The sequence below is a fragment of the Notamacropus eugenii genome, chromosome 4 (genome assembly GCF_028372415.1).
Source record: "Notamacropus eugenii isolate mMacEug1 chromosome 4, mMacEug1.pri_v2, whole genome shotgun sequence".
NCBI lineage: Eukaryota > Metazoa > Chordata > Mammalia > Diprotodontia > Macropodidae > Notamacropus > Notamacropus eugenii.
In genome coordinates this window covers 151,817,421-151,830,326 of record NC_092875.1, presented here as the reverse complement: position 1 = coordinate 151,830,326, position 12,906 = coordinate 151,817,421, and the positions used below count along the sequence as shown (strand labels likewise).

At 42.5% G+C, this 12,906-nt stretch overlaps 1 protein-coding gene across 11 annotated transcripts in view; it reads left to right on the top strand.

Moving 5' to 3' along the window:
• VPS13B (vacuolar protein sorting 13 homolog B) overlaps positions 1-7,675 on the top strand; it is a 1,048,068-nt gene extending 1,040,393 nt beyond the window's left edge. For all 11 annotated transcript variants that reach the window (XM_072606881.1, XM_072606871.1, XM_072606867.1 and 8 more), the window contains 2 exons: positions 29-278; positions 5,658-7,675. In XM_072606881.1, coding sequence (XP_072462982.1) covers positions 29-278; positions 5,658-5,906 — 499 coding nt within the window. In that variant the 3' untranslated portion in view covers positions 5,907-7,675. The remainder of the gene's footprint in view (positions 1-28; positions 279-5,657) is intronic.
• The last annotated feature ends 5,231 nt before the right edge of the window (positions 7,676-12,906 follow it).

Sequence of the window (12,906 nt, the reverse complement as noted above, 5' to 3'; positions counted from 1 at the left end):
CAGTATCATTTTCATCCTTTTTAAACAGGAAAATGCTTCAGTCACTGGGGAGGCCAGAAGTCCACATGGCTTTGGATGTAGTTCTTGTGAGTGGCTCAGGCCAAGAACATGAAGGATGCTTGCTTTTAACATCAGAAGTGCTCTTTGTCGTCAGTGTGAGTGAAGACACACAGCAGCAAGCCTTTCCCATCACTGAGGTCGACTGTGTCCAAGACATCAAGCAGAGAAACCTTCTGAAGGTGCAACTCAGGCAGCCCAGAGTGGCCTGTGACATAGAGGTGAATATCCAACTTTGCTTTTACTTACAAACAACAGAGTGAGCGTTCTAACCTACATAGAGCTGGGCAGGAGAAGTTGAGCTGAGGCCTCAGGCATGATTCCTATAACTTAGACAAGGACATTTGCTGTTTGTGAGAGTAAAGTCCCCTTTCTTTCCTCCTCGACCCTCATCTGCAGTTGAGGCAGATGTGGTGAGAGGTGGGAAGATGGTGGTGGTGGTAAAAGCATTGTGAAGGGCCACTGCAGATGTCCACCTGCAACCTCTGTACCCCAAGCCCAGTGAAAGGTAAAAAGTAGCTTCCAAGCCTAAGGCCCTAAGCGGCTGGGATCAGGCAGTCTCTTGTCTACACTTGGGTCTACTCAGATGGACAGGGTTGGAGCTATTGCAGGTGAGAGCTGGAGTTGTCTATTACCCCCAAGACATTTATAAAAATTTTTAAAATTATGGCAGAAAGTCAGCCCTCCAGCAGGCTCTGTGCATTGTTAGTCACTGCACCCTCTAAGGGAAGAATTTCCCCTGACCTGTGTCACTTCTCTTGCCCATGTCAGAGGAAAATGAGGGAGCAGAAAGAACACTAGATCTGGAGGAAGAAGACCCAAGGCCAATCCCACCTCTGCCACTTACAGGCTACAGAATCCTAGACCAATCCATTCACTTTTCTGGGACTTATGTGCATATCCAGATTCTCTCCAAGGTCCCTCCTTATGAATAACATGGCTAGGGCCCTCCATGCCATGTGGAGGAAGACCCTGGTGCTTGTTATAGGTGGTCTGGATTCGAGGGAATTTCTCCTCTCCTGTGTATGAATTAGGAAAGGACCATTATCAGGGCACTCACGGCTGAAAAGGTGGCTTGGGAGTCTTCAAGTTTCAGTAGAATGGTTCAGGATGAAACTGGCAAGCCAACAGAATTACCCCCTTTTTCTTCCTCCTTCCACCACATTCCAGGGGTTAAAATATCGTTAAGAAGCATAAATACCAGGGACTGTTTCCTTTCTAGCAAGGCTTTGTGCTCTTTTCCTGTGGTTGGGAATTTTTCTGGGTCACCTTTGTCTGCTGGGCAATAAGTAATTGTTATTGAATGCCCACGGGATGCATGGTACTAAGTTCTTTGGTAAGATGAGGTGAGCAGTGACCTAAGGACATATCTTGCCCTGGCATGAACAAGGGCCTTCCCCTAGAAAGTTGACCTCTGCCCTTCCCAACTGAACTTCCACTCTATTTAGGGGGCACTGGCATCTGATCCCAGCCTGATCCTTTGAAGGAGGCATCCTTTGAGCCCAGCTTCACATTAGTTTCTTGTCCAACCAAAAATAGGTGACTGTTGATAAGAAGTTGGCACCTGCTTTCCTAAGTCATGGTGACTCTGAATGGCCACTGATCTTCAGAGAAAACGACATAGTCCTATCTTCTGGAAATCATTTGATAATTGTGCTAGTATTAAAGACATCTTCTCTCATACCACTGTTTGAGGCAGAGTTATCTGAGAAGATGGAAGCAAGCCAATGACAGCAACTTCTAGATGTCTTTAGTTTCCTGGATCACAATCAGTCAGGCTTTAAACCGTGGCTTGGCATCAAGACCACATTGCTGTTTGGAGTTGATGACTTTCTGGGGATAAACAGAGGTCATATGTCCAAGCTGACTTTATTCGATCTGCCAAAACCGTTAGATTCAGTTGACAATAAAGTAGTGCTGATTTGGCTTCAGGGCTTGGCAGGGGAAATAACATTGTCTTCAGCTGACTCCCCTTAATTCTTAATGAGAAGTCTCAGAGGACGGGCTGGGTAATTGTGACTGCTCTTCTCATTTGTTTGGGAAACACTGCCCTCGGGCTGTTCGGACTGACTGGAGCTTCATCGTTTGACACTGACGAAGTTATCTCTACTCTCCTCAAATTAGAACTTCCTCTTTCTCCTTTCCTACATGGGGTAGGAACTTAAGAAGTCACTTTTACAGGAGGTGAAATAAGATTAAAGGGTCTGGTTCTTTGAGGGTCAAAGAAGATGACAGCTTAAGCTACCACTCCTAGAAGCTGCCAAGAGATAATAGAGGCCTCAGCATGACCTACTTTCAGAAGCACTTGACTTGGTGTGATGGTAGAGACTGGAGTCTGAGGGCCCAGCTTTAAATCTTGCCTTGACCACTTATTACTTTTACAAACCAAAGAAGTCTCTCCCTTCTCTGGGCCTCTTTCCTCATCTGTAAGCTGAGGGGGCTAAAACTAGGATCTAAAACTCACTCTAGAATTCTATAATCCTGGCCCTTCTTTGGTTCATCTACTCATGCAAGCATTTATAGGCACCTGCTACCTGCAGACACTGAACTGGGTGCTGGGGATACAAAGACAGATACCAGCTAGTCCCTATCCTCAAAGAGATATATTCTACTGTGGTGAAACAATATGTACAAAGAAAATAGAAAATATAAACAAATTAATTACTAGGCATGGAGAGAGTACTAGCCACTGAAAGGAGGAGGAGAAGGAGGAGATCTTATGTAGGAGATAGCACTTGAGCTAAACTTTGAAGGAAACTAGGAATTTAGAACATTCCAGTCACAGGGGCCAGCTTCTGGAAAGGCTTAACTGCAGAAGATGGGCAGAAAGCAGTTTTCTGGGAGCAGGCTTTTGTTCACTGCCAGGGCAAGGCTTTGAAAAAAGAACATCAGAGCCACTTTAGGCTTGTTCCAGGGTTGCTGCTTTAGGTCAATGCTCACCTCATCTCCCCAAAGCATGCTATGCATCCTCTGGGCATTTGTGACTCAAAGAGCTAGTTCGTGAAGGACAGCAATATACAAGCAATCCTGATAATGTAGACTGAGACTCAGCTTGTAGAGGGCTTTCAATTCCAAACCAAGAAGTTTGTATCGTAACATTCGTTGTGAAAGAGCCAACAATGATGCTGCTTAAGCATGGTCAGATCTTTAGAAATAGACAGTAGAGGGTGGATGGGGAAAAAAGAGAGACTGGAAGCAGACCGAAGGGATAAGGGCCTGAATCAGAATGGTTGGTGGCCATGTGAATAGAAAGAGAAGACAGCCAAGAGATGTTGTGGAGGCAGAATCAACAAAACTTGGTACCCAGTTAGATGTGAGGGTGAGAAAGAGGGTGAGCTAGGATTTGTACATGATGACTATGAAAGGAATACCCCACACACAACAGAAGTCAGCAGTTGGCCTGGAGTTTAAGATAATTGAATCTCTTGGAGTTAGTAAGATCACCAAGAGAGGAAATGTAGAACAAGAGAAGAGGACCAGAATGGAGCCTTGGGGGACAGCTATGTGTAAGGAGTGGGACGTGGATGAGGCCCAACAAAGAAGGCTGAGGAGCAGCGAGAGGTGGGAGAGGAGCCAGGAGAACACGCCGCAAGGAGAGAGCATGGGTGAGGATCTTGTGGTCTGTGGGTAAGGCCTGACTGGCAGAATCGGGCTGTCAGGGAAGCAGCCTCTATCGTGGCATGACACGGAAATAGAAGAAGGTGTGCTAACATCACCTGCTTCTGGTCACTTCATTGTCTTGCTTCCTTTGTTTCTGGTTTTATTTTCCCTCAGTTGAGAACCCAAGGAAAAGAAGTGGAAATGGCACATTGCTTTTCATGCCATTAGCTAAGTCACCTCTGTCTTTCTGAACCCACAGCCACAACTCAGCCTCTTTCACCTGTGAAGAAAAAGCCTAAACAACAAACTAAAGAGCCTCAGGCAGAAGGCTGCATCTTGCTTCTGGGCAGAACTCTGCTCTGCCTTGTACTCAGCAGCCTTGCTATGAGTGCATCCATCTTGGCCCCCACACCAGCAGGTCAGGCTAGAGTGTGCCATGTACCCCACTTCCTCCTGTCCTCTGCTTCTAGGAGATCAAGAACTTTCATCTCAGGTCTATTCAAAGGCTTCTTCTGCTCTATCTCTTTTTACTTAGATGCTGCAAAATCCCTTGGATTTTGGAAGGAATTAATTTGCAGATGACATCATCTAGCATATTCAAATATGGAACAAGATTTTTTCCAAAGCAACCCTGAGTTTTCTTGGTCAGAGGTGCCATTTTTAGGGTAATAATTGCTTAATGTGCCTGGCATACTGCTGGTATCTCTTACGAAAGACTCTGAATGAGTCAGGAGGGGCAGTTTATTCATTGGCTCAGTTCCTTTCACAACACAACCGTTTTCCTGTGCTGCTGTTCAGGAGAAGCAATTAAGTCTTGAGTCCACCCTGCTGTGCTCCCCAGCTGAATGCCGACCCCATTCCATGTGATGAGCAACAGCTCTCCTCTGTTACAGTTAGTGAAGGCTTTCTTGTGCCTTCGCTGTTTCACACCAGACCGGATTGTATTACAATTACTTAAGTCCTTTTTAATGCCATCCAGTATGTGTTATAGTTCAGTCTTTAGTACTTGGTAGTATAGACTTGCATGTCCCTCCTCCTTTCTCCTCTTTGCAGTGCCTAGATGCCTCTTGTATGGGTCATTTCTTCTTTTTCGATTTGCACTTTTATAAAACATGCCTGAGTCCCACAGGGCCCAGCTGTGGGGGTTTTGTTCTACAAGGCCATCTTCATCATTTCTTGGCTAGTTGGAGCCTCCATATTTGTCATGTGAATGTACATAATTGCCCTAATGGTCTAAACTGGGGACTTCCCAAGCCACTCTTCTACACACTATGTCCATTGTATTAGGGTGGGAAAAATCACTTAAGGCCCTGGTTATCTTCCCAGAAAATCTAATAGAATCGGCCCAGGTAGCATCATGGTTCCCCAGCTTCAGCTCCTTTGAAGATGGTCCAGACTTTTATGAACCGTGAATGTACTTTGAATTCCCTCTCTTTTTTTTTTTCATAAAAATTTCCTCTTGCTCTGCCCAGTATCACTATTTTTTCTGGCTTTAAAGACTAATATTTATAAAAACAGAAAATGTTGTTAGAGTTTGGTATTTATTTTTAAAGTTTCTGTCCAAAGCCACTGTTTTGAAAATAGTTGAGATTTCCCTGCATCTTCTGTCAAACTAGAATCATTCTGAACCAGCCGAGTCCTGAGTTAATAAGACTAATCAATCTTGAACGAAGGAAGCAGAGTGAAGACTCTTTCTCCATTGTCCTTGGGCTCGCTGGTGAAAGCAGCAGCAGATGTTTTAATGCACTTAATGAGGAAAATGTGAGCAAACTGTCAGATGCAAACACGACAAGCTTTGTGCAACCTCAGCTGCTCCCACTAAAGATTGACAACTGTTCCTAGCACAGGGCTTTCCCTCTTCTAATGGGGAGGGGTGCCACTGTGACTCTGTCTGCTTCAGAGAAATGGCAAAAAGACCTTAGAATGATGCCACCACCCCTACCAGCCCTTTCATGAGAGGAGGCACCTGGGCACTAATGATCCTTTATTCTTTATTTTAGGTGGATGGGGCCAGAGAAAGGCTATCTGAGCAGCAGTACAACAGACTTGTGGACTACATCACAAAAACATCACATCATCTCACCCCGACATCTTCTTCCATGCAGACACCATGTCCTGTGGTGGCCCTGGAACCTCCTCCTTCCACAGTGAAAACTTATCATTATCTAGTGGATCCAAGTTGTGCTCATGTCTTTATTAGCAAGTTCATTATGGTAAAGAACAAAGCCCTGCGGAAGGGCTTTCCTTGAATCCTGATGTAAGGGAGAGAAAGATACCTAGTTATACATCTACCATTTTTTAAAAAGAAATGAATTCTGTTCTATTAATATATGATACGGAACCAGGATGTTAATGGTAGCCCCAGTCATCCTGGAAACTCTTAAACACTGCAAGAAGAGCCTTAAATCTGGTTCTGTTCCCCCTGCCCCTCCTGTGGAGGGCCTATGGTCAAGGCCCTCTCCTTTCACACACACACACACACACACACACACACACACACACACACACACAGACACACACACACACACACACACACACACACACATACACACTCTCCACAATGCTATTTATAACAACAAAAATAACAACTTTCGAATGAAGGCCCTCTTCCCCTTAAAGGAGATGACAACAGGAATCCTGCACACAGTGTTGTCATCAAACATTATTATTTCTGCCCCATAACTCCATTTGCAAAAGTTTCCATAGTAATTCAAGATTTATAACAGTTCCTTCAAAGACAGAATGTGGTCAGCCTGGAGAGCCACTAGCTCAGCACTCCATTCCCAGCTCCAATATTGCTGAGCTCATAATAAGCCCATGAGCCAGTCCCTTAACCTGTCCATGCCTCAGTGCCCCTGTCTGTCCAACCAGGGTCAGAATGATTTGTGGAACTCTTTAGCCCTTTGAGTGAAGCAGTACACAAGTGCCATGTGTTCTAATGAGTTGCTCAGGCTTAGTCGTGTTTCACCCACTGAATCTGAAACAGTTGATGTGGCTTCTTTAGTGACAGCTGCTAGTTAGCACCTCCCTAACTTCAAAACGGCCTCGTTTAATTGAAACTTTGTAGAGCATTTTAGTTGATCAAGGCCCTGGGTGTGTTGGAAAATGAGTTGGAAGCTGCAGCGTTTGTGTTTCAAGTATCTATGTATGGTTGTCATGACCATTTTTTCCTTCATCTAAAAAGCCTCAACTTTGCCCAGATAGATGAACTGTTAATCTTTGTTGGAAGAAACAATTGTTTTACAAATCAACAGGGTTCAGGTAGGTTTCTTTGTCACCATAAACCACATTTCAAAATCTGGAACTCCCTTTATAGATCCCCTGCCAAAGGAATTAATGGAGGGATTTCTAGTTCCATGTTGAGGTCAAGAGGAGTTAGAAGACCTGTCATTAATTCTCAAAATGACCTAAATCCAGGGAACCCCTTCAGCTGAGGAGGCAAGAATAAAAGTATGAAAACATTCCCAGCAGATAGGTTTCAATTGATTTTTTTTACCCAGTTGCCAGAATGTCCATTTTCATTTCTGAATAGCTTTTGTTGGAAAATGTGGCTTCAGTTATCTTAAACTTGAAATTTGGTAGCCTATCGTCCAGGGAGGCTGTATAGCGTTAAATGTTTGTCAATGTCTCGCAGACTTAGGAGGTCATAACTTATTACCTACAACTAGGAAACACTGTGAAAATACACACAGAAGCCACAGTTTGCTGGACTTTTCAAGAACATGAACACTGCAGTTTCTGAAAACCAAGATTGTATATATAGTTTTTTCAAAGAAATGTTAAGCTTCAAATATGAATAATTTGTGCTGAAAGTGAAATGGTCCATCCATTTATGAAAATAACTTGTTTTGCAGTGTGACAGTTTTGTCATTTGACCTGAAGGGTAACTATTAAAAAGATGTAAATATGTATTCATTCCTGAATATTTCATGGCACACAATTTAATACTGCTCATTTTACAGATTGCTTCCATAAATTGTAATATAAGATTGTTTAAAATAAAAGCATTCCTAGATGATTTGGTGACTTACTATATGTGAAATATATATTACAAACATTAGGGTGTTTCATACTTCAGTTGTGCCCCAGTAGCTGGTGTTTAATATAGACCAAAACAACTCATTTTATTGTGACTAAAGCTAAATTACCATACCTGTATTTCTGAAGTATTTTGATGATCTTCATTGGAAAAGAGCATTAACAGGCAAAATATCTATCATAATGATGCCTAATCAACATTTCATTGGGGTGAGAATTGACAAGTAGTAAACTCTAATGCCTCGGTCTCCTTGCTGCTTTTTCATCCATCTCTTCACCCCCTAACCATGAGCGCCACCCAAACCTTTGCCGTAGACTCTCTTCTCGCTCTATACTGTCTGATTGAGTGACCTCATCACCTCCAATAAATTATTACCATCTTGCACATTATTCCCAGATTTCAACATCCAAATCTCCCTCCTGAGATAGTCTCCAGCTGCCCCTTGGATACCTTAAACTGGATGTTTGATCTAGCAGGTATATAGCAAACATTGTCACCCACCTGCTAGGTATTTCTACCTGGAAGTCTCCTTGACATCTCAAGCTCAGTATACACAAGACAAACATCATCATCATTTTCCCCCATACTTGCCCCTCTATTTATGTTGAGAGCCCTTCTATGGGTTCCAGTTACCCATAGTCCTTAATCCCTCCTTCTCTTTCATTCATTCAGTCTTATCAAGTTTATTGATCCTACCTCCATAGCCTCACTCACTCTATAAGGAGAGTGGGAGTGGAGGGGGGTAAATGGAAAATATGGAGGTCCTTATGCTTCCCTCCCCTTCTCTCCATTCATTAGACTAACACTAATTCACACCGTCATTTCTCACCTAGACTACTTACTTCTATAGCTTCCCTCTGCTTTCTAAGTCTCCCTTCTTTCCAATCCAGTCTCCATACAGTTTCCAGATTAGAACTCTTGGAACACAGGTATGACCAGGTCACTCACCTACTTAAACATCTTCAGTGGTTCCTTATGGCCTCTGGGATGAAATAAAACTTAGCATAATAAAGGCCCTCCACAATCCAGCTCCAGTTTAGCTTTCAGGACTCATTTTAAATTAATCACCTTCATGCTTTTATCTTTATTTTTTTTTTTACTCCTATTTTTACCCCCCCCAATTACATACAAAAATAATGTTTAACTATCATATTTTTCAAATTTCAAGTTCCAAATTCTATCCCTCCTTTCCCCTCTCCCCCTCCCTGAGATAGTAAGCAACTTGATATTGGTTATACATGTGCCATAAATGTAAAACATTTCCATATTAGTTACTTTGTGCGAGAAGACTTGAACAAAAAAAAGAAAGTGAAATATGTGAAGTATGCTTCAGTCTGTATTCAGACAATATCAATTCTTTCTCTGGAGGCAGATGGCATTTTTCATCACAAGTCCTTTGGCATTTTCTTGAATCAGTTTTACTGAGAATAGCCAAGTCATTCGCTATTCTTCATCATATAGTATTTTTCTGTTAACATGTATAACGTTCTTCTGGTTCTGCTCGCTTCTCTCTATATCAGTTGATGTAAGTCTTTTCAGGTTTTTCTGAAATTATTCTGCTCATCATTTCTTATAGCATAATAGTAATTCCATCACAACCATACACCACAATTTGTTCAGCCATTCCCCAGTTGATGGGCATCCCCTCAATTTACAATTCTTAGCCACCACAAAAAGAACTGCTATAAATATTTTGGTATAAATAGGTTCTTTTCCCTTTTTAAAAATCTCTTTGGGATATAGACCTAGCAGTAGTATTGCTGGATCAAAGGGTATGCAGAGTTTGACAGCCCTTTAGGTATGCCTAATAGTTCCAAATGGTTCCACAGAATAATTGTCAGTTCACAACTCCACCAACAGTATGCCTTTGCATTTCAATCAAGCTGGACTAGTAACTAAGCTGTCCCCCAAATTAACATTCCATCTCCTTCCTCTGGATAGTTGCTCAAGCCAACCATGCCTGAAGTATATTGCCCTCTCATCTCTGGCTCTAAGAATCATTATTCTCCTTTGAGATGTATCTCAAGGATCATGTCCTTGGTAAAATCTTCCCTTATCTCTCCCTCATTCCAGCACCTTGTTCTTAATGTTGTCTCCTTTCTCATGTTGTATCTTTCCAGTATCATATAAGTACCTTTAAAGTAGGGTCTGTTTTATCTTTGTCTTTTTCAATATTTAATCTAGATACATTTAGAGAACCCTTACATACAGAGTTCAAGTTCTTCCTCTGGCTGTGTGATATCACCCTGGCCAACTAATTTAAGTTCTTAGGGTCCTAAGAAACTCTCAGAATACTAATTGCAGAACCCTTAGCTGACTGATATATAGAAAGAGTTTCCTTAGCAGGACTTGCCCAAAAAAATACCATTTCTCAGCCATCAGTTTGTTGATAAACATTTATTAAGCACCTACTATGTTCTAGGCACTCAAGTTCTGGGGAATGCAGAAAGAGGCAAAGACAAAGAGCTCACAATCTGATGGGGGTATCAACAGGCAAATAAACATGTACGAGCAAGCTACATACATGATAAAAAGGAACCAAGAGAGGGACACCACTAGAATTAAGAGGGCTGGGGAAAGGCTCCTGGAGAAGATTTGATTTTAGTCAGGACTTACAGGAAGTTAAGGAAGGCAGTAGATAGAGATGAAGAAGGAAAACATTCCGAGCATGGGGGCAGCCAAAGAAAATGCCCAGTGCCAAGAGATAGAGTATCTTGTTCCTGGAACAGGCAAGAGGCCAGTGTTGCTGGATAAAAGAGTACATAGCATGAAGTAAGGTATAAGAAGACTGTAAAGATAGGAAGGAAGATAGGTTATGAAGGACTTTGAACACCAAGCAGAAGATGCTGTATTTGATCTTAGAGGCAGTAGGAGGTCATTTAAATTTATTGAATTGGGTGGGGGGTGGGCAAAGGAGGGAGGGTGATAGGTTGGGCCTTAGCTGTAGGAAAATCATTTTGGAGGTTCGATGGAGGGCAGATTGGGGTGGGGAGAGATGAGGCAAGCAAACCCACCCTCCAGTAAGTGCAGCAATCCAAATGTGAGGTGATGAGGGCCTGTGGTGCCAGGAGAGAAGGGGGCGTATTGCAGAGATGCTGCAACAGTGCATTTGACAGGCCTTAGCAACAGATTCATTTTTGGAGGGTGAGAAGTAGTGAGGAAATGAGGAATCTAGGATGACTCCTAGGCTATGAGCCTGAGGGACTGAGAGGATGGAGCTGTCCTCTTGTTCATCCTTTGTTCCTTCATCCTCAGAGAGGACCAATGACTTCAGGAAGGTGATGTCTTGACTTGCAGGTGAATTGGATTTAAGTGAGGGAGGGCTGTGCAAAGCTGATGATGAGCTTTTGGGGTCCAGTGGCAAGACATAGGTCAGGATAACTGGTGATGGCTCAGGATGCAGTGGAAGACCTTGGCCTTGTTAAAGTCTTTCCCAGTTCTCAGTTTGAGGCAATACCCATTCAGCGGTCAAAGGCTAGGTAGGAAATGATGCAAAAGATGGCCTAGTTTGCCTTCACAAAAGAATCAGTCTGGAAGGGGAAGACCCTTAGAGTTTCTGGCCAGAACAGAAACAATTGCTACTTACACTCACTCTGAGCCATGAGAGCCATGAGCAACGGGCTATCGTCAAGGCTTGGACTGGACCTATTATTGGCCAGTCAGTGAGAACCAAAGTGATCTGGGTTTAAAGGCATAGTCAAGTAGCTCCATTTGTGTCCCCCAAAATGGACTGTATCAAAGCCTGGTTTCCAGAGCTGTATTTCAAGAAATAATAAAAACTACATGGGACAAAAGAGTAATTATCCTAGTTTTTTTTAAAAAGCACAGCAATAATGGAATAGATGTAGGTAAGAAAAAAATGTAGCTATCAAACCCCCAAAGCCATCAAAATTTACATTCCTTTGGACAGAACCATTGCCCTCTGCAGCAGTAGGAAAGGTAGGAAGTAGGGATAGTTTAGGGAGAAAGATAATGAGTTTGGTTTTAGACATTGAGTTTAAGATGTCTTCTGGACATCCAGTTCAAGATGTCTGAAGGGTGGATTCAAGATTGGAGGTCAGCAGAGAGGCAGATTTGAGAATCTGCAGCACAGAGACAGGGATTAAATCCACGGGCTATGATGAGGTCACCAAGTGAAGTACTATGAAGGGAGGAGAAAAAAGAGCCCAAAACAGTCCAGTGGTTAACTCCTGTTAGAGGGCACGATCTGGATGAGGATGTAACAAAGACTACTGAGAAGAATACTGAGAAAGCGCAGTCTGATAGGTAACAGAAAAACCAGGAAACTGGTATCCTGAAAACCTAGAGAGAAGAATAAGAAGGAGGAGGGAGCGATCAACAGTGTCAAAGGCTGCAGAGTTTAAGGAGGAGGAGGACAGAGAAAAGGCCATGGGACGTGACGCTTAAGAGCTCACTGGTAACTTTGGAAAGAGCAGTTTTGGTGGAATGATGAAGTGGGAAGCCAAACTGTAAGGGATTAAAAAGAGAATAAGGGGAGAAAGAGCAAAGACACCTATTATAGACAGTCTTTTCAAGGAGTTTAGCCATAGTAGCTATTGAATTAAACATAGGACTGATGTTCATCTTCTAGAACCATGTCTTTGATTAAGCTATTTAAATATTTTAAAAATACTTTAGTGTGTGTATCCACTAGTTTTCAATTTTTTTTAATTTTTCAATATTTGAGCAGAGTTTACAAGAACACATTTAACTAACTTTGATAGGGTTTCACCAATAACTGTGGTTTTCAACAAGTCACTTGACCTCTCAAGGCCCAGTTCATCACTGATGAAATGAGAGGGTTGGATAATGAGTAAATTCTCTTCTTGTTCTGAAGTTCTAAGGTTGTTTGGTCATCATGAATTGGTTCTCGAGAACCAGACTACTTCTACCAAATTACAATATCACAAAATGGCGTTGTGAGAGTAAAGAATAGGAACTAGGGGAGTTGGAAATTCTCCTTAAAGATACTTACAGACCCTAGGAGCTACCTGCAGACGATGCAAGTGGAGCTAGCTGGCCCACTTCCTCATCTCATCTCATCTCATATGCAATTAAGATGGCAACATAAAGAGAGGGAGAGCTGAAAGGAATAGAGGAACCCAGCTTTCCTTCACACAACCTAGATAAATAAAATCAGAGTAATAGAAGTAAGCTCTACCAGTCAAACAAGACCTGAACAAAAAGTTAAAATCCAAAAGAGGCTCAGA